The sequence below is a fragment of the Acomys minous genome (assembly GCF_964271855.1).
Source record: "Acomys minous genome assembly, chromosome: 11".
Classification (NCBI taxonomy): domain Eukaryota; kingdom Metazoa; phylum Chordata; class Mammalia; order Rodentia; family Muridae; genus Acomys; species Acomys minous.
This window is the reverse complement of record NC_140492.1, coordinates 19,896,516-19,922,866: the sequence shown is the minus strand read 5'-3', so window position 1 is coordinate 19,922,866 and position 26,351 is coordinate 19,896,516. Positions and strand designations below refer to the sequence as shown.

At 37.2% G+C, this 26,351-nt stretch overlaps 1 protein-coding gene across 3 annotated transcripts in view; it reads left to right on the top strand.

Moving 5' to 3' along the window:
* USP25 (ubiquitin specific peptidase 25) overlaps positions 1 to 17,391 on the top strand; it is a 107,770-nt gene extending 90,379 nt beyond the window's left edge. For 2 of the 3 annotated variants that reach the window (XM_084801705.1, XM_084801704.1), the window contains 6 exons: positions 9,413 to 9,591; positions 10,958 to 11,036; positions 11,900 to 11,979; positions 14,408 to 14,531; positions 15,484 to 15,679; positions 16,002 to 17,391. In XM_084801705.1, the coding sequence (XP_084657831.1) occupies positions 9,413 to 9,591; positions 10,958 to 11,036; positions 11,900 to 11,979; positions 14,408 to 14,531; positions 15,484 to 15,679; positions 16,002 to 16,174 (831 nt within the window). In that variant the 3' untranslated portion in view covers positions 16,175 to 17,391. Of the gene's footprint in view, positions 1 to 902; positions 1,017 to 2,925; positions 3,022 to 9,412; positions 9,592 to 10,957; positions 11,037 to 11,899; positions 11,980 to 14,407; positions 14,532 to 15,483; positions 15,680 to 16,001 lie in introns of all 3 variants that reach the window. The other variant, XM_084801706.1, reaches the window with a different exon arrangement.
* The last annotated feature ends 8,960 nt before the right edge of the window (positions 17,392 to 26,351 follow it).

Here is a 26,351-nt window from a genome sequence, read left to right as displayed (position 1 = left end):
GGGATATGACTTTCTCACGTACTCTGGTGCCTCACCTTTGACCATGTCCCCAGGGGGAGACCTGGTGGCACTAAGAGGAAGGATAGCAGGTTACCGAGAAGAGACTTGATACCCTATGAGCATATACAGGGGGAGGTAATCCACCTCAGGAACAGTCATAGGGGAGGGGAATAAGGGCAAAATTGGAGGGAGGGAAGAATGGAAGGATACAAGGGATGGGATAACCATTGAGATGTAACAAGAATAAATTAATAATAAAAAAATTTAAAAAAAGAAAATATTTACAACATTGAAATTCACTTCTATTTCAAATAGAAATAAAAACATATGATTGTTCTTATTCATATTTCATATTAGAACTTATGCTTTTTTACTTTTGCTTAAAGTTCTCGTGTAAATTGCAATGACTGAAGCAAGCTGCCTAAATACTTTCAGCACTTTTGACATCTGCTGATTGGGGAATAGAGGATGTACAAGTTATGAACCTGTATTTAAAAAGGACTGTGTGAAAGCTTTACCCTTGCAAACAGCTGAGTTTAGTGTATATCATAATATTATTTTCATAGAAATAGCAAAATAGGCTTTCTGGAGTAACTAAGACTGTTTGCTTTAAATACTACTGCTAAATGAAACTGGTCTTTATTATTTTTAAACACTTTAAGTCTAAAATGCTTTATGAAAACTTACCTTAAATATTTGGAATGCAAATAAAAAGCTACAGTTTTATATTACAATTTGAATAAATAAATCTGCCTCTAGTGTTTAGTTTTAAGTTGTTTCATTTCATACTTAGTAAATATAGATATTATAGATATTATAAAGGTGATTATAAGCCTCTACATGTAGATATTGCTTTCATTGTTATCTTTTCTAATCTGCATACCAATCATTTTCTTCTGCAGAAACTTGAAAATACAACAAGCCACCCACCTTCTAACCAGCAAGTTGTAGAGGTGGAAATTCCTCACATAGGAAAATTTATGATAGAGTCAAAGGCGGGAGGGTATGATGACGAGGTACCTTGGCTGCTGTGCTCTGCACGATTTGCACTCACTCTTTGCTAATATGTACAAGCACTTACGGTCTGTTGCTGCATGACACACAGCTTTGCCTCCCATGCTGTGAAGTCTTGTGGGTTACTAACAGAACTTGGGAGTGAAATGTGAGACGAAAGAGGTAAACGTAGAGAAGAGATGAAGAGGATGATTTCCATATCAGATTACTCTCAGGCTGATAGACTGTAGTAAGATTCACTTAATTGTATAATATACATTTTGCATTTAAAAATAGCTTACATTTTCTAACCTGTATTATTTATATAATTCATTTTATACTTTGTTCATCATTGCCTACCACCAGAAAGCCCAACAGCAATTCCAAGATGAGTAATAGATATTTTTGCTGCTGTAGACTCAGCCTATAACTGAGAACCTAGCAGTCCTTTCTTTTCCATGGGTATCTCCATTTTCCTACGTCTTACTTTTGCAGCTACTTAGTTGTTATGACAGCCTTAAGGCATTTTGTTTCTCATGATAAAGTCTCTTTAATCCAGTTGAAAATGAGATATTTTAGCCCATCAAATTACTACCATTCCTTTTCTGTGTTTTCCTCTTCAAACTCTCTAACATGCTTCCTTTCTGTATTTGAGAGAGGGAAAATTAGTGGAGATGGGGGAAGCTAGGGTGATTTAGGGACAGAGAGATTTTTGGGGGGTACCATAACTTTTTAAGATTTGTATCTGTGGATAAGAATTGAATGTGCTTTAAATATTTTTCCGAGTATCTTTGATTCCTGCAAAATGTTTTCCCGAGTTTTAATTGTGATTATATAAAACCATCAAAGTTACAAATCTGATAAAAGCATAACTAAACCAATTAGTATTTCTGCCAATATCAGAAAGCATGTCAATTGAAAGACTAGATTTAAGATAGAGGAATTGGCCAGAGGGTTTACATAAGCAAGCAATTGGTGCCGGAAACATTGCAACCCTCCATATAATCTAGAGTAAAACTATGAGTAATAGTTTCAGTGAATTAGAGGAAATGGCCATAGGCCCTCAATCTCAGGAAGGCAGCTCCATAGTACTTAAGTTCAAAGAAATTTCAAATGCAAGAATGAGCCATTTTTAAAACAGGGCTTAAGTATTGTATATAGCATGAATAGTACTAAATTACATTGTTCCGTGTTTGCTCTTGAAAATTATCCAAACCAATACTTTTTAATAAAAATACTAGTTTGTTATTAAGCACCAGGTTGCTTGGTTTTGGTGTGAGCTAATTTTGGCATTTCTGAAAGAACTGTGATTCCTCGCTTAAACACTGCCTTTAGTGGGAAAGCTTCTGTTACCTGCAGAGCTGTGTGTTTTGATCTTCCTTGTTGGTGTTGGTGCCTAACAGTGCACGTGCCTTGTGGCTCTTTAAGATGAGTTATATGGACAGAAGCTTTACTTATAGATATGCAGGCTGCACGGTGTATGACGGTCCCTTGCCTGCAGCAGGAGCAGGAGTCAAATGGACGTCTTCAGAAACTCAGTGGTCCTCCTACAAATGTACTGTCTATTCACTTACTTCCTAAGAGTTGGTGCTCTTTCTTTTCTTGGAGAAGTGTTAATTTTCTAATTTGTCCAGAAGGGGGTGCCTTCTTATAATTGTCCACTTTGAGAGACTGCTTTTCTGCACACTTCACAGACTGAGCCATCCTGTAAGCCAGCTGCCACTGCACAGATGCCTGAATGGCTCCTCCACCTGTCCAGCAGAGAACATTGCTCTCTTATAAACGCACCATTTGATTCCTAAACAGTACATAACAAAGAGCTTTTAAGTTGCATGTCAATAGCTCGTTTTACTTTGTGTAAAGGATTTTGGTTTTGTTTCTGTGTTTTACTGTTAACCATTCAGAAACTCTTACTTTGAATTTCTGTGGCAGATCATGATGACACCCAGTATGCAAGGTATTATCATGGCGATAGGTAAATCCAGGAGTGTGTATGACAGGTGTGGCCCTGAAGCAGGGTTCTTTAAGGTACTATTAACATTTTCAACTTTCTAAAATGTAGTGTCTTACAGAATCTGATCTCTCTAAATTAAGTTCCATTTTCCTATCTGAATCATGACACTCTGGTGCTCTGGAAGCTGCTTGTGTGTAAGAATCCAAGGCTGTGTTTCTGTTTTAATGCAGATAATTAGAAAATCAGAACATTTTACATGAGTTAATACATTAATATGTATCTTTTTCATTGCCAACAATTTAATCAGGAAGTGAAGAGTATTGGCGATCAGTCACAGGGACTGTACAATTGCTTCTGATGATAGCTGATTTTTCTCTTAGAGTTCGGTCCATGGGTCAGTATTGCAATATGCTTCCTTTAATTTCCCTGTTGGACGTTAAACCACTTCTTTGATTGTTCCTGAAAATTATTTGTTTATTACCTTTGTTATTTCTTATTCACTTCTTTTTCCTCTATTCTGAATTTGTAATGTTCTAGTCAACTGAAGACCATTGAGTTGATTCTCTGTCACCATTTCACACCTTCCCCATATATTTGTGAGTTCTCCAGAGCTTCTACTGTGAAAGACGAGAACATCATTTCTGATGTGTGACTTTTTGAGATTTAGCAAAAGATCGTGTGTGTGTGTGTGTGTGTGTGTGTGTGTGTGTGTGTGTGTGTGTGTGCGCGCGCGCGCGGGCATTGTGTGTGTGTATGTTTTTTCCCTTCTTATGGCTTGTAAAACAGTGTCAGTGTTAAGAATATCAAGGTCTACTTTTTTGACATTAAAATTCTAAAATGCTCACTTTATTTTCTATATGTTATAATCACCTGTTCTGTTCTTCAGAAGTCAAACCTCCCTGTCAATGTTTCTTTAGCCCATTGTGTAGAACAAACACGGTGTACTAATTTGCCTTCTCAATAAGTATGCTTGAATTTTCTGGAATTAATCAATTTTACTGGTATTTCTTAGACTTTTTGAATATCCAACTTGAAGTGTTAAGGGTCAAACTTTCCAACAAACTGGTCCAAGGGCAAATTGATCATCCTCTTAAGATCTGATGCAAAAAGTTAAAGAAAAAAAAAGACATAAAAGCCACAAGGAAAAGAAGAGAACAGGCATTTAGATTGATTCTGCTTTGTAGTAATGTTACTGTCTGTGCTTTATGTCTGGCTTAAGCTATAGATATTATTTCCATCCCTTCCCCTGTCCCTTCATTTCTCTTTAATTGCACACACACACACACACACACACACACACACACACACACACACACACACACACACACTTTTTTCTTCTTTGGCATAGTTTTCTGTATTTGTCATCGGTTCCTCTCTCTACCAGTTGCTCAAGTAGTCTCTTACTCTCACTTTACCAACTTTAAATTTTAATTTTAATTTTGTGTGTCTGAGTATTTTGTTTTCATTTCTGTCTTTGCACCCCTTTTGTCCAGCACCCACAGATGCCATAAGGGCATCAGATCCTCCTGAAACAGATGGTTGTGCTCTATCATGGGTGCTGGGAATGGACCCCAGGTCCTCTGGAAGAAGAGCCAGTGCTTTCAACCACTCAGCTATCTCCAGCCCTGCTGCTACTAATTTTATATTCTCAAAGAAATCTTTGTACAGCTTCAGTCTTCACCCAGGTTGAGCTTCCTTAATTCATGCACAGATCGATGCTTTGAAATCTGTGTTGTTACCTTGGACATTCACATTATGTGTTTTCTGTACTTCATCTCTTTATTTCTCCCAACCCTTGAATATCAGGGTTTGGTGTACAATGAAAGAAAAAAATAAGTTATAAAAAAGAATGAAGAGCAATTGACTGTGAGACAGGGATTGCTTTCACAGATCTCTAGATATGGTGCACCTTTTAGTACATGGTGAATATAAATATTACACTTAACAGTCTTTGATGACTCCCAGATTAGTAGAGAAAAATGGCAGTTTGAAGACTCACTCGTCTCTATTTCCACGTGAGACCTATGGGCTGTATCAGCATTTAGAAATCTTTCTGCTAGCATCTCCTTCTCCGTGCTCCAACCTACAAGTCCTGAATACTCCACACTAGTTCTGAGTCCACAGGTCTGCTGTGAGGATAGTTGAAGCATAGTATTGGCTTACTATGGCTGCTCCTGCCTTCCTGGATTTTTTAAATTATATACAGCACATTTCATTCTATTCACTGTCTACTTTGTAATAGCTTCAGAGGAAAGGCGTTTTTCTCTGTGTCTTGAACATTACCAGGAAAGCCTTCTTCAGTTGGCTTTATAGAACTTTTTGGTTGTGAGAGATGATGAAGTACTCCCAACTCTGGCTTAAAGCTTCATGATCAGATCACTCCTTATGCTGCTTGCTATTAGAATGCATGCACATGTGTGGGCATGCACACACCGTGCAGCCGTGTGGACGTTAGCGCACACCACTGTGAAAGCTGTTCTCTCCTTCTGCTTTGTGTGGGCTCTGTGGGTGGAAGTCAGGATGCCAGGCTTGCAACACAAGGGCCCTTAGCTGGGAAGACATCTCACCACACTGTCAAGCCAGCTTGAAGTGATATGTTTGGTAATGATTACCTTATGAATTATAGGAAATTATCCTATGGGAGTGTCATCTTAAAAGAAATAGAAGGAAAGACTGCAAGTTAGGTTTGAGTAAGTGAGCTGATGATGAGATTTAACCTTGACATAGAGAGTTCCAGAGAGACTCCAAGAAGGGAGTCTACTGTACACTGTATGGAGTATGACAGGGTTAATAGGCAGGCAGATAGGGCTAAGGTATTCCACCAGGTTCCTTCACACGTTGACTACATTTGGTAGAATTGGTTTCAATTTTAAGTAGAAAATCCTTAAGTGAAATAGTTTAAGGAGAAGACACCCCCCAAAAAAAAGTCGATTTAAAATTGCCCTAATAAGAAAAATTAAAAGCCAAGAGATAAAAATTAAGGACAATCATAAAGGACAGGTTGCCATAAGCATGCTGGAGGCAAAGATGCCACACTGTGATTATTACTCTGGGAATAGCTTTGTGTTTCCTTTGAAAATCATAGATTTTGTTTTCAAACTGCTATCTGTACTTATTAGAGTAGGATCCTTAGGGTTTTATGAGGTAAGTGGACCTCTGCATTATAGGTGTTTTTATTGATAGAGTGTCATTGCCTCACAGTAACTATCCTATATTGATGCTCTGTAGTCGCTTCCTTTGACACCATAGTACTTAGTACGGCTGCTGCATCTTTGTTTGCTCTGTGTGTGGAAGGATTGTTTGAACTTATAAAACTGCTTAAAGTTGCAGTGGTAGTAGGTTACAGCCCAGTACATCACCACAGAAGAAACAGCTGTATATGTAATCTCCAATCAGGCCAAGAAGAACTCCTGAGTGCTCCTGCGTCACCTCTGTGCTCCTCCCGGTAGTCCCCTCTACCAAATGCAGCCATTTCCTTATGTTGTTAGTGTGGTGTTGGACCCTTTATATGTGAAACACCTTCCTCCTGGTTCTTCTCAGTGTGTCTGTGTTTACAACATGTTTAGAATTCTATGTCTTCAAATGCACTTGTAGTTTGCAGTATACCGTGCAGACACAGTGGTACCCCCATCCTTTCCATTCTTTTCTTGATTAAGATAACAAGTTATAAAGCGTGGCCCTAAACCCAGTGGGTATAGTTAGTGCAAGCATGGATTGACTTCCTTCCTGAACGAATCTTGGTTTCTAGTGGAGAAGCAAACATTAATTAAATTGCAGTTAGTATGAAGAAAACAGTGAATAAGGAAGGATTACATAAAATAAATGACAGAGCTGGTATCTAGAATTCTTCTTAGAGAAAGTGACATTTAAACAAGTAATACATGCATAATTGTAGTCTATGAATAGGATTCTCTGCCAGCTGGTTCCTCTTTCTCCTTCTGGAGATAGGTATATTTACTTAAAGTTACTCATGGATTTATAATTTTCCCATTCCTAACCTTATTCACTATATTAAAAACTTAAAGTAGGGTTATTCTTTCTGTTTGCTCATCTTGTTTCTCTCTGTCATTATTTTCCTGTGTATGGTGAGGAGTTAGCCAAGTCATACTTCCAACATTTATCACATTATGTTTTCTTTGCTTTCTATTGGACTTTAATACTGTATTTAAACATTTTCTTAGAGCATACCACAGCTGGAAATGATGTGTCCAGCTGTCACTCACTGGGGAGCCCACGGCACCAGAAGCTCAGCATTGCTGTAATTCACTCTGGCTCTAGGTTAAGACGTTGGTATACAGTCTCTCTGATCTGGTGCCTAGTTTTAAATCCAAGTTATTTTACTTAATTCTGCAGCCCTGGACAATATACTAAAATATCCAATACAGTGCTTTCATTGAGACATCTTAAAATTAAATACATAATCTATTTGGGAGGAACTCATTAGATAGGATCCATAAATAACTGTTCAATTGAAGTTGTGGGTTGTTATAATCCTGTGGCTGGCAGTTGTTGCTTGTGTTCGGGTCCCTTCCAGGGGTGAACAGTATTTTATCATTTACTGCGTGGCATTAATATAGGAGAGCAGAATTATAAAGCCAAAATACTTGCAAATTTTAAGTGCTGTTAAATGGCTGCCATATTCCTTCACTTATATTGGTTCAGCTTATTGAAAGTTGCCTGAGAAGAGAGCATTACAGACTTCAATTCCTAATTAATATGTATTTGACTTTTGCTGAGCATCAGTATCTTTGCTGAAATATTTTGATAGCTGGTATTTGCGATAATATTTCCAGTGTAGTCTCTTAATTATGTCATTAAACTGTTCCCCAGTAAATATCAAATAAACTTATATTGTGGAAGGAATCCGATATTTACTGAATTGTATATATTAAGACTTTTAAAAATCAACCAGGTTTTATTACCTAATGTCCACTATTGTACTTCATACTATAAATACATAATATTCTTACAGTATCTTAATTACCTTAGAATAGTTCTCATTATAGGCAGCCAAAAATGATGAAAACAGAAGTAATTGGAGGCAGTTTATCATGTTGCCTTTCCTCAGGCAGATGTTGTGTACAGCTCTGCTGGATGAAGCAGCCTCACAGAGCTGCCCCTTTCTGAGAAAGTCAGGATGGAAAGCATCCTGACTGGATTGACCTCGGAAAATTAGGAGACCCACTGAGCAAATCTAGGGGATAAGCACATACAATACAAGGGCGTATGTTTTATTTTTTCCTAATGTTTAATATATATTGGTTGTTAAATACATGTGGATCTCCTAAAAAAATTGAAAAATAGTTTTAAAAGAGACCATTGTGAAAAGTGAATGTGTACTATTTAAATACACAGTAATCCTGACTATATTAGTTTCTTTTTATGAGGACCTTTAAGCACAGCAGTAAGATTTGACATTTATATCTGGAAGGGAAGTAATTTTCCCTCCTTGGGAAAAATATTTTCTAATCATTGGCATCACTACAGCAAAGGAAAGTCTTCTCTTTGTCATGTGGATGGGACTGACTAACCTTTTAAGTATTATGTAGCATAAATATTTCAAAAAAACACTATTTACTTTTCTTCTAAAGTATACCAGCATAGATTATAGGATAACTTGAAGAAGTTATGCACCAAAATAAAGTGAAGGGAAGAAACTAATAAACCCTTTTAATTCAATGAATTTTTGTAATGTGTTTTGCATGTAGTCCAAAGCATTTTATGACTAGCAGAGAAAGAATTTAAATACAAAAATAAAATAATACTTTGAAAGTGTTACTTTTAATCATGTGACTATTCGACATGTAAGTCTACACATATCCATAGTTATATGTCATCTTGGTAGGACTGTTGTGCTAAAAAGTATATTAATATTTTGTGTTACTAGTTTTCAATTTTGAGGCATCTTATGGTTAAACAAGTGGTACTCCATGCATCATCATTATTACTATAATAATAAAATTCATATACTGTCGTAGCAGCCATAGTCCTTTGAGGTGACTAGTATTTGTAGTAGTGTAACTGCCTTTAAGAGCCTTGCTTTCATGTAGAGGTCTGGGTATTCGAGGACTATTTAACTGTTCTGGAAATCCGGTATATAATGTAATGCTACAAATCCATCCCAGTGGATAACGACACAGCTCCTCTAGGCTGAGGCCTCAAGACAGACTTTGACTTGACTCTAGCACAAAAGCTTTCACATCATAAGACATATACACTGTGTATTCACTTCTGTGTGTGGAAACATAAAGGGCATTTGTAAGATCACAGGATAGGGACGGTCCTATACAGAGGACCTCGTCCATTTGGAAAATCCCTCTAAAGGATGGAGGGTGAGAGTCTTAAATGGACCAGCTTACTTACCCATTAAAAGGCAAAACTGTGCATTTAAATAATTACAATTAGAATGGTGAAGAACTTTAAGTTGTAATTAATCAAAATCTTTGCTCTTGTTTCATTTTCTAGGCAATTAAGTTAGAGTATTCAAGGCTGGTTAAGTTGGCCCAAGAAGATACCCCGCCAGAAACAGATTACCGCTTACATCACATCCTGGTCTACTTTATCCAGAACGAAGCGCCGAAGAAAATCATTGAGAAGACATTACTTGAACAGTTTGGAGATAGAAATTTGAGTTTTGATGAAAGGTAATATAAAAACAAAAAGCACCAGCTTCCTGGGCTTATACTTACTGTTCTGGGTTTGGTTTGGTGTTGCTAATCAAATGTAAGTTTTAAGTGTGTACAAAAACCAACAAGAATAGCACAAAACTCATCTTCTAGTCATTGGAGTATTTGCTTTGCCATTTGTCAACAATTTCTAGCTATGTCCTTTTAAAGTTTAGGCTAAAAGTAATTTGGATATTTTAGATTACGAATAAAGAAAAGACATCACTCATCTATGGAAGGAAAATGTGATTTTTAAAAAAAAACATCTATACTGTGATTTTAGGTTAGATAATTCTGTTGTCAGGCCTCCATGTGGTTTGTCAGATAAAGCAGCACCTCTAACTGACCTCTGACTGGCGAGAAGCCAGCCCCTCAGACTAGAAGCACCTATATATTCCTATATGCTCCATATATTCCCAGGAGCCACTGGATCCGGGAAGGTGAGCTTGCCTCTCTGTGACAGTCTGTGGAGAGGAATGTTGGCTGTGTGTACAAAGGATAGGCATCGAAATCCTTTTGATATAAAGAAAGACATAAAACAGTTAACTTTGTTCACCCACAACTATTTTTTTCATCAAAATGTCCTGTGAAACTCCTGTTTTTTCTTGTTAGTTTAAATTTCATTTTTAAAAAGACTCCAAGTATAAAATTTCAAGTTACTAAAAGATATTTTTTTCTTATTTTATTTTTGTATAACCTGTATGGTTTTTTTTTGTTTGTTTGTTTGTTTAACCTGTTTTATTTTATTTTTTTTACCTGTGTAACCATTGGCTTTTGGAACTCATGATCAGGAGACCAGGTTGGCCTTAAACTCCCAGAGATCTTCCTGACTCTGACTACTGAGTGTTGTATCAAGGAGGATAAGTCCTGACATGCTGTGGTCATATGGTGGGGGAGGAGGTCCCCTTCTGTCAGAGGTCTTGAGGAGAGGAATAGGGAGGAAGTGGAGGGAGGGAAGGTACAAGTGAGCAGATAACAAGTGGGATGCAATCTGAATAAATTATTAAAAATATATTTTAAAAGTAAAAAAGAAATAAAGATGAGCACCACCATATCTAGCTCATTTTAATTCTTTAAAAATATTTATTTGTGTTTGTGTTCATTCTGGGTCACGGGATCGGGGTGGGGGAGACATGCCTGCCTTGGTATATGTAGGAAGGTCAGAGGACCACTCCAGGCGCTTGTGAGATCTGATGACTGACTTTAGTCAGGTTAATTAAACCGCTGAGCCAGCTCACTGGCATTGTGTTTTTATGTGTTTGGCAGTTTAGTTTTGTGTTGCATACTTTTGTGGATTTTTATGGACTTTGCTTTCTATTTGGAAATGTGTTCTTTATATTTGCAGGTGTCAAAACATAATGAAAGTTGCCCAAGCCAAACTGGAAATGATCAAACCAGAAGAAATAAATGAGGAAGACTATGAGGTAGTGTGCTCTGGGGAATGCTGGCCTCTAGTTGACGCATTCTGCCCGTCATCGATGTCAGCATATGGGAGACTGTGCTTTTATGGATGATAAATGAAATTTACAGTTTTAAGTTAATGACAACTTAATTCTTTGATAACTAATTTTAAGATGAGTTTTGTACAGTTGCTTATAAACCAAAAATCTTTTAATGTCTTTCTCTTCTTCATTTCCTCATCATAACGTAGCCAGAAAAGCTTTACAATTTTTGGCAGAGCTTTCTTTTAGTTAAACACTATTAACAGTTTTATTTTTTAAACTAATTTTTATTTTAAAAAAAAAACAACTTTTTGCATTGCTCCGAGTATCCATGCCCTACTATTGTTTGTATGGGGAGAGGAGATTTTTTTTCACTGTACGTCAGATAAATAGAGAACTTGGCAACACATTTAAAATCCCCTCATATTTAATAACATTAAATAAGTGAACTATGACTTCTTTATTTTCTTAAAATTCTATATCAAGTCAGATTTTTGAACACTGGATAGAACTGTATCAGTAGACTATTTCAGTCTGTAGTATTGTAATATTTTTTAGTAAAATTTATACTGAAGAATGTTTTATGGTAAAAAAAAAAGTAAGAATTCTGATCATCCTGCCATTTTATTATTTTATATCTTGTATTCTTAATCTCCTGCTAATATTTTTGTTAATTTCTCATCCATGACTAAATGCCTGATAATTTTTATATTTATTATTATACTAAAAAGTAGTATGTGCTACCTGTTATTTTCATATTAAATTCTTTATTTCTCTTTATTCACCTGAGTATAAAATTCATGGCTTTATACTCTTATCATAGATTTACTCTTTTCATTTTTAAGGAATGGCATGCAGATTATAAGAAATTCAAGGAAACAACTATGTATCTCATAATTGGACTAGAATTTTTCCAGAGAGAAAGGTAAGAAAGACTGGAAAAAAAAGTTTGTTTGTTCTTGTCATTAATTCTACTCAGTGATTGTCATCCAACACAAATTATGTAGTATACATTTTAATGGATATTTTAGCCTGAAAAATTTTATATTACAGAATATTGCAAATGGACTATAATTGAAAGTTTTGCATGAAACTCACCCATAAAATATGGGGAGCAAAGAGCTGGTAGCCCAGCACATCAAACTAGTTACATTTCCTAAAATCTACATGGGACGTTAGTGGTCATTATTTTCTCCCTCATCTAATTTCAACTTACATCAGAGGCAATTCTCATGTCTTCTTCTGAAGCCCCAGGTACCATAAAAAGAGCATCTGCGATAGGACAGTATTGAGTGATAATGTCCTCCCCTGGTATGCACAAGGCCTAAGATTTAATCTCATTGCACTGCCAGAAACAAGTTTGTCTGTAGAAACTTCTAAATAATACACACACTTAATACTGAAGATAATTTGTAATAGTTTCAATTTATTTAACAATAAAATTGTTATTCCTACTCTTTTTTAAATTGAATACAGATTTTTAATACAATATATTGTGATTATAAGTTCTTCTTCCTCACATCCTCCACACTTTCCCAATCCACCCAAATCCACACGTTTTCTTTTTTGTATACAATACATAAAAAAATATACCTAAAAATAATAAGGTAAAATAAGAACAAATTAGTATTTTAATTGTTATTAGGGAAACATTTTTTTCGAGATCAGGTTTCTCTGTGTAGCCTTGGCTATCCTGGACTTGCTTTGAAGACCAGGCTGGCCTCGAACTCACAGACCACCAGCTGCCTCTGCCTCCGAGTGCTAGGATTAAAGTCATGTGCCACCAACGCCTGGCTAAGAAAACACTTTTATGTACTTGTCATTTTTGTTATTTGCTAGTTTATATTAATTTCCTTCCGTATTATTTAATTTCTACCTTAGTATTAACTTGCTTAACCTAGTGATTTTTTTAAAAGATATCACTTTATTTTCAATGAACTGTCTTATTACAGCCAAGCAAAATGACTAGTGACTTATTTGTTTGTGTTAATAAACTATAGGAAATTCCCACTAAAGTAATGATGTGGTTTTAATGACAAGTAGGCACTTATTTCTAGAATGTAGCTGTTCAACCTGGCATTACTAACCAGGACTGGTAACTTAAGTTTCTGTAACTATGTATTCAGTGTCTTAGTAGTACTGGCCACGTTCCTCGAGCCACTGATGACCAGTGCCCACTCTACACACTAGAGTTCTTGCTGAGCGCCTACAACTTATCTAGCCAATTAGCCATAGGTTCTTAGCCCAAAAGTGCTGCCATTTATGAGTTTCTTGTACAAGGTACTTAAATCCTATGAGGAAGTGGTTAGTTACTCCCATAATGTTTGTGCCACTGTTGCATTAGCAGGCTTGTCTTGCCAAGCCAGTTATAGTTGTACAGCAACTATAGCTTCAGTAGTACGGCATTGTAATCTAATTTGAAAGCATAAAGAAAGGCAGTGTAGCCTCTAATATGTGGAAACCTTAGTGGCCAACAATTCCCAAAGAAATAACCCATTCAAGGCACTTGGCATTTTATATAATATATTCTCTTTTGGTTTCTAATAGAGGCATTGTTGCGCTGGTATAGGGTAACTATATTTTAAGACCAGAGAGAGAGAGAGAGAGAAGAGAGATTGCATGTATGTACATATATATGTATATATGTATGCACACAATATGTATGTAAGTATGTATACGTGCATGTATGTAAGCTTGTTTAGCATGCCTTTTTATATCTTTTACAAATGGTCTTTGGTGTTATTTATCCCACATCATACTTGCTCCTCTGTTCTACCCTCATTCTCTCATCCCAGTTTAACCCTTCCTAAGTTTTCAAGTTGGAAGTATATTTTCCACTTTCCACCCATCATCATCTTTGGGCATTTTTCTTTTATGTTTTTCTCACTGGTCATAAATTTGTCCTCATATAGAAAAACCCAACTGATATATTTATAGCATGGGGCAACTGATAGTTCTAAGTACAAAATAAACAAAATAATCTTTTCATAAGAAATTATTGTCTTAAACTCATTGATTGTTGGCTTTCACAGCAATCTTAAATTTTGTTCATCAGTGGAAAACATCAAAACTCCAATATGCTAAAGACAACAGAAGGGACTATTAAATACTTCAACTGAAGCCTTTCTCCCATGTACTTTATTTCCTACTTTTCTTTTTTTTAACTTTATGATAATAACTTTCCTATCTTCATGTTTTGCTATGGTTAAAAAAGTGTTTGTGCATTTGATGCATTGATTTTTCCTTATGTCATAGAGAACAGGTATTTAAGTGTATACTTAATTTTTATTTATTGTTTGTAATTGTAGATTGTTTTATGATGATGAAATACTAATATGTGTGTTTATTTTAAGTTATATAGACGCCTTGATGTACCTTGTCTGTGCTTATCAGAATAACAAAGAGCTCTTGTCCAAGGGTCCATACAGAGGGCATGATGGAGAGCTTATCTCCCATTACAGAAGAGAGTGCTTACTGGTGAGTATGAATGTTTGTGTCTGCATTATCCTTATGTTGGACACACTTTCAGCTTTACACATAAAATATTGACTGTAAACACATGGTAAAAATAACGATATCTGCATAAAAATATGTTTAAATGAGAGAAGAGTGCTTTCATTAAATTTCCAGGTTTTATCATCGTATTGCCGCTCCCTTTTTGAGGTACAAGGAGGGCTGGATCATGAATAATATTATAAACATCAAACAATTAGCTTCCTGAGAGTTATAAATCATGCTGGAATTAGCTTGCAAAATAACATTGAACATGATGCCTTTTATTTGCTCAAATATTTCACAGTCTGTCTAAAATATTATTATTGTTGTTAATTATTGCATATTTTTAAAGGTACTTTGAAAATCTTTTGATCTACTTTACTTAACTTTACATATGTAGAGAGCCTGATGCACAGCGAATCATCTACCCTTCTCATATAAATCATAAATTCCCTTAAAATTTATTTGATTACATTGAAATTACTATTCACTGCTGGCATCACTTCCATCCATACTGTAAATCACAAAATACTAATTGTTTCTCCTGTTTAAAAAAAATGAGGAAAGCTGCTTGGGGTTTTATATGTACTATGTGTAAGAGAAGAACTTTTAAGTAGATCTTTAGAAGAAATGTTAGAAATTAGAACTGTTCTGTTTACATTAATTTAGAAGTGAAGACTTACAGCGGTTTTGAATGAGATTATTGGGAGCTTGTGGTTTTATTTTTCTGCTGTCTTTGTCCACAGCTTTTCCCAAGAGTTTTTGTGTGTATGTGTGTGTGGTATTATATAGTTGAGGCTCATTATACTTGACTGCTATTTGTTCTAATACTGTTTGAACATATGTATCATGTTGTCTTCAGTATGATCATGCGCAGGAACTCTTTTCTTAACTATAAGATGAAGCCAAATGTGTTCTCTCTCATTCTATTAAGAAATTAAATGAGCAAGCGGCAGAGATGTTTGAATCTGGAGATGATGGAGAAGTGAACAATGGCTTGATTATTATGAATGAATTTATCGTTCCGATTTTGCCCTTGTTGCTGGTGGATGAAATGGAAGAGAAAGATATTCTTGCCGTGGAAGATATGAGGAATCGATGGTGTTCATACCTAGGGCAAGAAATGGAACGTAAGTGTCAACAGTGCTGTTAGGCACATGGGGTGGGGCCAAGCAGCAGAAGATACTGTTTTGGATTGGCATTGTTTATATTCTGTGGCACTTCCACCTTTACATGGTAACCAGCTTCCTCCTTTACAAGCTAAGGTATGCATATTTTTGTTGCCGTGTAATTAAAAACAAAAACAAACAACAACAACAAAAAAAAACATTATGTTCCCCAAATGAAGTAATTTCATGTGTTTCAAAGTGAACCCTCTCCTACAACAAGCCTACTGTAGGCAGTCCTTTAATTTCTTTGTGTTCACATAAATCTATTTATTTGTATTTGCAGCAAACCTCCAAGAAAAGCTGACGGACTTTCTGCCAAAGCTGCTGGATTGTTCTTCAGAGCTTAAAGGTTTCCATGAGCCACCAAAGTTACCATCCTATTCTGCACATGAACTCTGTGAGCGATTCGCCCGAATCATGCTGTCCCTCAGTCGTACACCTGCCGACGGGAGATAGGCTGCCCAGAGTTCCCACACTCACCACAGAAGCTCCTTTCTCACCCTGCCTTCCTGCCACGGGGTTTGCCTGCTGCTGCTAGAGTTTTTATCTTTTATTTTAATAACTACAAAGGACAAAACGACTATGCCGACCTTAGCCAGACTGCAAACAATAAACCTGAGAGAATCGCATGGCGCTCACACTTTGTTTTATCCGGAACCGATGTACAATTACAAATCAATTGATTTTTGTGTGTGTGTGTGTGTGTGGCAAAACTGTACTTTTGCCGCCTTCTATTGCAGTATTGCCTCTCAGTTTTCTCTATCAACAGCTTTCCATTGAGTCTGGAATTTCCAAGACTAAGCCATTAAGTGTTCAGCACGGTGTATGATACATAATATTTGGTAGCTTATAAATGAAATCAAAGAATAAAATTTTATTTATGGCTACCTATGTTTTTGTAAGCAGGTATATTGTGTAATGGTGTGTACTGCAGTTACATAAATGAGTTTAGTCATGGGTTGACAATGAATGATTCACAGAATGATAGCCCTTTTGTGTTACTATAATGGAACCATATCGGAACTGTACTAAGTATTTACCACTTCCATGTATTTGTATCAGCTGAGTTCTTGGACCTAAACATGTTGTGTTCAGTCAGATCTCACCGAAATGACTGACTGGGTTTTAAGTCAAGCTGCACTGAAACTTTTAACCTTTTCTTCGATTAAATGTCTGTTCCTTTATGTATGTGTAAATAATATAACAAGGTGATTATTTCAAGAGAAACCTGAAAATGTACTTGAATAAGGGCTATTGTGAAATTTAAAAAGAAAAAATGTGCACATATACACACATACATGCACATACATGTATTCTTCATAATGGAGGGCAATGTTTTTCATTATATAATTATTCTATTTTTGTAAATGATATACTACTTTAATTGAAAATGTCCTCTACTAATCAATGCTGTGAAATGAAATTGATACTGTTCAACTAGGAATCATAAGAATCCTAACTTTTTATTTGCCTCTGTTTTTTTCAAAAAAGGTAAAAGATGCAGACTATTTTATAGATGGAACTGCTGTTTTAAGATCAATGAAGTGATATTGTGAAAGAAAATCTAGATTAATGCTTTAAAGGTAATCATGTTACCACCCATATATTTTTGAATTTATAAAAAAATCTTTATAATTGATACTTTGTTAGCATAGTAAAATATATCATTATGCTGTGTGTTTTTGTTTGTTGTAGCGTCGCCAAACTAACACTTTCTATAACTGCCTCTCAGAAAAGACCCAACAGAGCACTGGTTCTCAACCTTCCTAAAGCTGCAACCCTTCTGTACTGTTCCTCCTGCTGTGGTGAACTCCAACCATAAAATTACATTGTTGCTACTGCATAACTATAATTTGCTGCTGCTATGAATTATAATGTAAACCTGATAGGCAGGATGTCTGAAACGTGACCCCTCTAGGGGTCATGACCCACACAGGTTGAAACCACTGTGCTGGTGGAAGTGAAAACGATCACTTCTGTGATAATCTTGCATAGGGAATTTTGGGTGGGGAGGCAGAAAAGTCGAAGCATTGGACCCTGCCTGTCAAGATTAGGTGTTGCACATTGTGGGCATCACAGTGTTTGGGTTTAGAGTTCTTACCTTTCTAGACTTTTAAAAGTCTAGAACGTCACATATGTTGTTGCAGTGTTGTTAGTTATCTCACATCTTATGTTATCCTAACGAAATAGTCAACTTCTTTATATCAATGTGTGTAGTTGCCTACTAAAGTACAAAGCAGTCAGATACCATGGAGAAATGATTCTGTCAAGGAGCATATCCAAGCACTAAGGTGGTATTATGTGTAATACTTAGTTTGTACTGAGAAACAAGTTCATGAGCCTGTGAGACAGTTCAGTGTGTAAAGGGAAATGCCACCAAGCCTAGCAATCTGAGTTCAGCCTGGGGACCCACATGGTCAGTCAAGAGCACTGACTCCCACAGGTTGCACTCTGAACACACACAGACATGCTTGCACTAAAAAATAATAAATGAAGAATAATTTTAAGAACACATTTATTCATTCCTAGGATTGAATCAGAAAAAAATTAGATACATAAATGAACTTTATCCACTCGTGGACAATAAGTATGTTTTCCTGGGGCCATTTAATCCATTCTCAAGGTTTAGGCCATTGAAGTTTGCTTGTTATTTGTTAAGTATAACTTGTAGCTTGTGATTTAAGAGTCGGAGCCTCATAGAGCTGCTGTCCACAGTAAGGTCAACATTCAACCATTGTCATTTGTTTTTTGTATTATTATCTTACCTTTTGAAATATTTGGAGTACAAGTCAGTTAAGAACGAACCTAAGCCTTCTTACATATACAAGGTTTAAGGGGACCAGAAACTACGAGTGAACCTGTGGTAGATACTCTGGCAATATCTTACTCTTTAAATCCCAAGTTAGCACACACTGTATTTAAGGGTACCAGTTCTCAAGATACTGGCTCCAAAGCAGTGTTAGGACTGAAAATTCTTTAGTGCGACCCAATAACGACAATTCAAAACCATCTGGTGTTGCTTTCATAAAGTTTTTCATGTGCTGATTCTGACAAGCCAGACATAGCATGAAACTCTATTGATTTCTTGTCTCCTGATTCTGGGTTGGAAATTTCCTGTCTTCCTTGTTAGTAGTTTCGAAGAACTGACAGTTTGGTTGTTTCATTTCAGATATTGCTAAGAATAATATGAATTTTCTCTATATTTGGTCCTCCAGGTGTTCAGTTATCTTTGTGTTTTATTCAAATTTGTTGACTGGCCACTAAGTTCAACACTTACCCCGCCTCAAAATTTAAAAAAAAAAAAAAAGATGCTTTAGGGAGTGAATCATTATGCTTGTATTTGCTTTTTGCTTTTTGCTGTATAATGTTAGGTAAATGCCCTTTCAAATGGCCGTGACACAACTTCCCCCAGAGCATGTATATTGGTTTTCTGCGGCCTTGAAACAAAGCTCTACCGAAGTATATATTTGCTCATAGTTTTGGAAACTACAAGTTCAAGCTTAACGAGCTGGCGAGGTGGTGTTTGTGGGATACTGTCTCCTTTGTACCAGTGCACACGTTCTCTTCCCAGCATGGCCTTTCCTTTGCATACACACATCTCAAGCTTCTCTACTTATTCTGGGTATGAACCATCTTCATGACTTGATGCAACTTCATTCATTTCCATGAAGGCTTCATTTCCAAATACACACTGAAGGCTGGAGCTTTAATGTGGCATGTGGCAACCCGCATTTCCGTTCCTATTGTAGGAAGTGGCTGGGTTTCCTTCCTTTCTTGAAGCAAGGATGAGGTTTAGTGTTTTCCTTGAGGCTACACTTCATTTTTTTACTACTTTCACTTCATCTTAGGAACCATAGTAGCATCTAAGTCAAAGAAAGCTGATTTGGCACTCAGCAGTTTAGTGTTTTCACTAGCACGTTTTTGTGAGCAAATGGAAATGGCATGCGTTGGTGGTGTAAGTGTATTTTATTAGGTACATCTCACACTATACCTTTGATACACTTAAAATAAGGGTGACATTCTTATCTTTCCAAGTCCTTTCCCAATTCCCTAATCCACCCCTAGCTGGTATTTTACCATGTTTGGATAATAAAAGCACAGATATGTTGCAGTGACTTTTGTTTTTGAGTGTTGATGAGGGAGGGGGTCATTCGTTTTACAAATTGCAGTAGCCATTTAATTTACAAATTTCTTCGCAACTTTCCCCAATCCAGTTGATCTCTCTCTCTCTCCTGTTAGCTTTAGAGTGACTGATAATAAAAATATAAAATTAAAAACATTCATAATGAAGTAATAGAAATATCTTGGTTAGGTAGGGAAGCCCCATCCTCAGGAAAGTCTGATGTTTGATGTCAGTTCATACTACATAGAGAAAAAGTATATAAAAAAATAAGTAAATTAATGAGGTTCTATGTACAATAGAACACACATATCTGCCTGTGCCAATATTTGCAATATCTCATTTGAGTTCTTCCCAGCAAACACCTCAGACCTTCTCAACGTTAGAGCTCTTATACCATCAACTCCTATAACACAAACTAAAGCTATTCCTTTCCCTTAACAAAATGGAAGGAATTTTGGCCTGTAAACTTACAGTCAGTTTACCAGGATGTACGAGAACCTTCTAGGTAACTTAGTATTCTAGAAAGTGATATAAATCAAATTAGACCCAAATATATGAATGTGTTTACCCATCTGTTTTAAGATATGGCCATGACTTCAAAGATAGACTTGCTCCTCTGCAGAAGCAATGCCAGAGGCCCACTGTGTTTTACCCCAGAGCAGTGTCAGGCCTTCGGGTTTGTCTTTAACAAACAGTAAGGAAGTCTTCTTTAATTGCCTCCAGCTTCTAGAGTATCGTGAACTTGTGCATCTGGTCTTGTCATATTTAGGCTTTGAGACAGGCTCTAGTACTGTGTGTAGAGCAGGATACCCTGGCAGTTGCAGATGCTCTTGTCTCACCTCCTTATCTTTCTGTTCTTAAAATGCTTCTTCAGTGAGAACTAGCTTGCTGTGTGGGGCTAGATAGGTGCTTCTCTAGGTTCCTTGTTGTTTCATTGATTTCAGTCCTCCGAGAGTCTGGTTATTTAGGGACTGTGGATGACTTCAGTTTTTGTATCACTGCCTTTCAAGGGGACAACAGGGCTCAGAAGTGGTGTATTTTACCTAGATGGAGAGCATGCCCTTTTTGCCATGTGTTCCTCCTGAAGCTGAGCTACATGGAGAGGTTTTTCCAGTCCTTAATCTATTGCACCTTCCCATCAGTTTTTTTTTCTTTCTTTCAGTTTGTGGGTGTTGGTTACTGTTGTCCTGCTTTTCCAGGCCTGCGACGTCCTGAAACAGCTCCTCCATTTACTCTTTTCCTCCCTATATTCTTTTTAATGAACAAACCTGTGATTTTCTGTACTGAAAACTCCTGTTTTCGCCTTGTATTTTTCTATTGTTTGCCTTACCAGATCTGACAAGGTCTGATGAGGTCATACAAGATAGGCATGCTCATGGTGGTAAAGCTGTAGATATTTCTGGATATTTCAAAGGGATTTTAATCATTACACATCCAAATGAAGCTGCATTGTTTCATCGATCTGATTCTCTAGTATGCCTTAAAGATATAAATCTAGAAATGCAGAATTTAAAAAATTCTGTCAACCTCCACTAATGCCAAGTGTTGTCGAGGCAGCTTTTGAATATCTCCTCACTACTGTCACCCACTGTCCTTAGCTCTGCCTTCGGACTACTGGGTTGATTGAAGGGCAGCCTCCTGTCCTGGCGTTGGCCCCTGCCATCCCTCTTTCTCACTGCTGACTCGAATCTTCCTGTGGAGCTTGGTTCTTGTGTCTGCTTTCCATTGCAGGACTGGAGTCCTCTAGAGGGAAGTGATGCTTTTTATATCTCAAGCACCTGCTAAAATATCTAGCAACTGAATAGAGGTCTGCTCATTTTTTCATTGTCTTCATCGGCAAGTCATTGAATGTATAGTTTGTTTGACATGACTACTTTAAAAGGATATCCTTTAGTCACACTGTCAGATGCTCGGTAGGCTCAGGTGACTCTTGGCTACTACAGTTTCTACACTGTTCCCATTTGAATGATGTTGCCCCAGCTCTTTAGTCATGTGGATGTCTTGTTTTTTGAATGATACTCCTTGGCCAATCTTATTCAGAAGTGCCAATCAGAATACATTAGGCTTCAGTGTTTATTTCTATCTTGATTCTACCATAAACTGATTTTACTGTTTTTCAGATAGCACCTCTAGCCACCTGTGTGATCAAGGAATGTCAGACTAGATATGGGGCAGCTGTAAGTACAGCAATGGGAGGAGGTAATCCAGAGAGAGAAATGCAGAATATATCCCATCATCCTGAGAGTAGGGAAGTGAAAAGGGAAGCACAAATGTTTTCAGAACCATAGAACTTCAACAAGTTAACTTGACACTGATGTTCAGTCCTGCTAGGAAACTAGCAACTGGACTGTTTATGATAATTCTGAAGGATACATGTTTTGGATACTTCTGAAATTCCTGAAAGTTGTTTAAAACTACAGTCAACTATGCCGTTAGGTCAACACTGATAGAATCAATAGTCAAGAAAAGGAAATAGTTCTTGGTTCTCCCATCTTCTAACTTCCCTCTACCACTTATTGGCAAAACATGACATGAAGGTAGCATTAAAAGGTGTTGAGGACATGTAGCTTACAGCATCCAGAGCTGGAGCTAAGATACAACAGGTAAAGAGCGCTACACCATTGAAGATCCTTTTCATACTAAGTGACTCCTGAACTCGTATTCAGGGACTTGTGCATTATCTCTGGGATTTAAAGTGTACTGGCTGTGATTGAAGCTCTCCTTTGTATAGGTCTATGTGGTGTGTGTGTGTGTGTGTGTGTGTGTGTGTGTGTGTGTGTGTGTGTGTTCACATTCCATTGCATTTGTTAGTTATAGGTTCTGTTAAGAACCACAGTGGATGCCAAACTGTTTTGGCTTTTGTTTGCATTCTTTCGCTGTCCTCTTGTCATTTTGGTGTCTCTGATGTTGGGAGGTAGCTTCTGGTGTCCTTCACTGGTTGAGAGTGGATAGTTGGTAAATGATTATAGGTCGTGTGCCCTTTCCTGTGGGGATCAGGGAGTATTTCCCTGGAACAGGCAGGTGATCTGGCTTCCACACCTGGAGATTTTGCTCTACACCTTAGGCTCCAGACTGAGTCAGCAGAAGTAGGTTTCTGTCTGGATCCTTTCGCCTTACTGCCGTAAATCAGATCAGCTGTTTTGGGACCTAGAACAAGGTCAGCACACCAGCATGCTGGTTGGGTAGCAATCCATGAGCTGGGGACCCACTAACATTAAAGAGTGCAAACTGAACACCAGCACTCATTTCTCTCTGCATGATGGGCGACAGCTATAGTGAGACCATCCCCCTCCACTCTCAGGCTGCCATGAGTTTCCTGCAATGATGGATTGTACTCTAAAACCGTGAGCCAAAATAAACCTGTCACTCCTTTCTTAAAAAAAAAAAAAACACTGGAACAACAATATATGCATACTCAGGAGTGTAAGCACACACACATACATACATATATACAGTGCCAACATGTTCCACACAGTCTTTTCATGAGTATAGAACAAAACCAAGATCTGAGATAAAAATAATCACCCAACTTCACCTGTCTATTCAAACTTGACATCTTCCTATGGAAATGTGAACACGTGTGTTATACACAGCCATACACAAAGAATTCTTACTAGAGACTGTAAAATCAGCTCCATGCTTGGTGAACTGGTTTAGGGATAGGGAAGTCTAGAGCACCTTCCAGACTAAGAATAAAGTGAAAACCAGGGTAGAGGGTAGTAAGCAAGGAATCAATAAAGGGTAATAAAATAGACCTTGCAAGAACAGACTGCCTGGTGGAGCAGGACAAGAGCATGGGGCCAGCGACCTGAAGTGTCAGGCTGGTTGTGCCTCTGATCAACTTGAGAACTGCTTTCTGCCCAGAATGATGTACACCTTGGGTGGCAAAGCTGACTGAATATCTCCTCAGGCCAACCGGAGGGAGATGCAACCACATCTTATGATTGCTGGTTTTAACTTGGTCATGAGTTAAGGTTGCTTTACACAGGAAGAAGTATTCACATTTGTTACCATCAGTTTAGCCTGGAATTGGCTTATTTTTTTAGCAGCTTGAGCACAAACAAATAAACAAACAAAATTGTCCAAAGCCCTCATCTGCTTTGTTCCTTGATTTTTATTGAAATGATAGCAGGGGAAAGCACTTCAAGGACTGCTTGCTGAAAGGTTAGTGCTCAAAAGGCTTAAGCTGCCTCTGAGAATCTGTCTCTAGCAGTCTCCAAGCTCCTTGCCTTCCCCAGCATGAAACCATGAAAATTTTGTAATAGATGCCGATATATTTCCAAAGAAATACATATAAGATGTGCATTTTACTGCTCTACTTTACCTGGTCATACAACATGTGCTGCCATATGACGATGGACATACGATGCAGGCTGCTATGTGTGGCAGAGTTTTGTGTGTTTGTTCATTTCTAGATGTGTGACTTGTGTCAGGATCCCAGCATATATGCTGCACCAGTGCCCTTGTCCTGTTTTACACTGTTACCCCTAGCTCCATAGGGAGCATTTCTTACAGGCATTAAATAACACAGAACACTATTGATATTTAATGTTTTCAAATGATGCACACATTTTTTTCATGCTTAGACAGTATTTGCATGTGTTAGGACCTCACTACTCTTTTTTTTTCTTTTAATTGTTCATGCTTATTTGCAGTACATTTTAGGAACCGTTAATCCTTTATTATACATGTAAGTGGCCTTTAAAACAGTCATTGTAAGCTTATTTATTGTCCCTTTTTTATCTGCTTCCATTTTCATGTAATCAAGTCTGTTGATCTCTCTTATGTTTCATGCCTCTGGAATAATGTTGAGGATGATTTTTGCCTGGGCAGGATTATAAAAGTACCATTATATCTCCTGGTATTTTATAATTTCATTTGTGTCTATCTTTAATGCATTTGACAATTAAGTTTCTTTAAGCATTTCTTCCTATGTTAATTGTCATGGTGCAAATCATAAAGTGATCTTTATATTTGATATTGATAAACATCAGCTCCATTTGTCTTCTTGTCTGCTCAGCTACCATCACTAATTGAATTTCTATTCCTTTATGTTTTAACATTGCTATAAAATATTATGATTTCATACTTTCATGTCTAATAGGTCAGATGTCACTGCCTATAAACTCTCCTTTGATACCCATTTTCCTTAGGGGGAAATAGGGGGGCTACTCTGTAGAGAAGTTTGACATGATTTAATTTTTAAACATAGGCCCATCCAGCCCTGTGATGGTAGTCATAGCCTGGGGCAATAGGACATGGGACACACTGAGAAGCTCCTACCTCCTCCCAAATCTATTAGTTTCTTGTGGCCCATGGCAGAGTTCTCAAGGCACTTTCATCCTCCTTTAGCTAAGTCTTCTTGCATGTGGTGTAATGTATTTGTGGCTTATCAAAAGAGGGGGAAAAATAGGCAGGGATGAAGGAAAGAACAAAAGAGAGAAGGAAATAAATTACAAAAAATATGAATTAAAGTAGCAGGAAAGAAAGAAGGGATGGAGAGAGGGAGGGGAAGGGAAAGGAAAGAAGACTTCTAGTTGTAAATTCTATTTTTAACTCCTACCACAGATAAGCGTCTTCTTTTTGCCTTAGAAACTTTTTCTATTAACTTTAGGTCTGTTAATATTGATCATTTTAGCAATAAAAATAAAAGTGTTAGTAAAAAAAATCTTTAATTTAAAAATGTGAGCATTTGTGTTAGCACAAATAACCTATCTATTTTAAGTGAGCAGTAGCTATTTACCTGCCTATTCTATTTAATCAAAGGCTGAGATATTATGAAAATATAGTACTAATTATAATTGCCACCCATTCATATAGTAATTCTGAAAATTATTCTGTTCTTGCCTTTCCAGACCAACACATAAGATTAACTGAGAAATTGGATAAGCAAGGACTAATAGGTTGCTTATTTTAAAAATTGATGAAAGTTGTTTTTCATGCTAGTCATATAATTTCCTGAAATATTAGACAATTTCTTACAAAATTTCCTAGAGAAAACATTTTGGAACCTTTGGACTCCTTTGATTAAGCAGGAGAGTTTTACCAAGTAAGCCTTTGCTGGGCCTATGGTTCTCCCAGATGAGCTCCGACCATGTGTCTGGCAGCCTCCTACATCCTGTGCCTCCTTGCTCTCAGTCGAATATCGCTGCCTTGACCCATCCACTGTGTAAATGAGAAGAGTTGTTTGTGCAATTGCATTGTTCTATGTCTAAATCTGTGGCAGGAAGGCTGCTTTGAATTTTGTTCCATGATGGCTAAATCATAGAAATCTTTTAGATGGTAGTGCAAAAGTAAGGACTCAGAGTACAATTAATTTCCACACAAAATGGAAGAGGAAAGACATTTTTTATAAGATAGTGTTATTGGTTGGTGGATCAGTTTATGCTCCCTGTGTCCATCTCTCCACTCTTCCATCCAGTTCTCAGCCATCTGCTCAGAGTCTGGCTTTGAGCCCAAGTATCTGTCCTGAACCCCTCTAGGTGAGGTCTCTCAGAGGACATCTCTGTT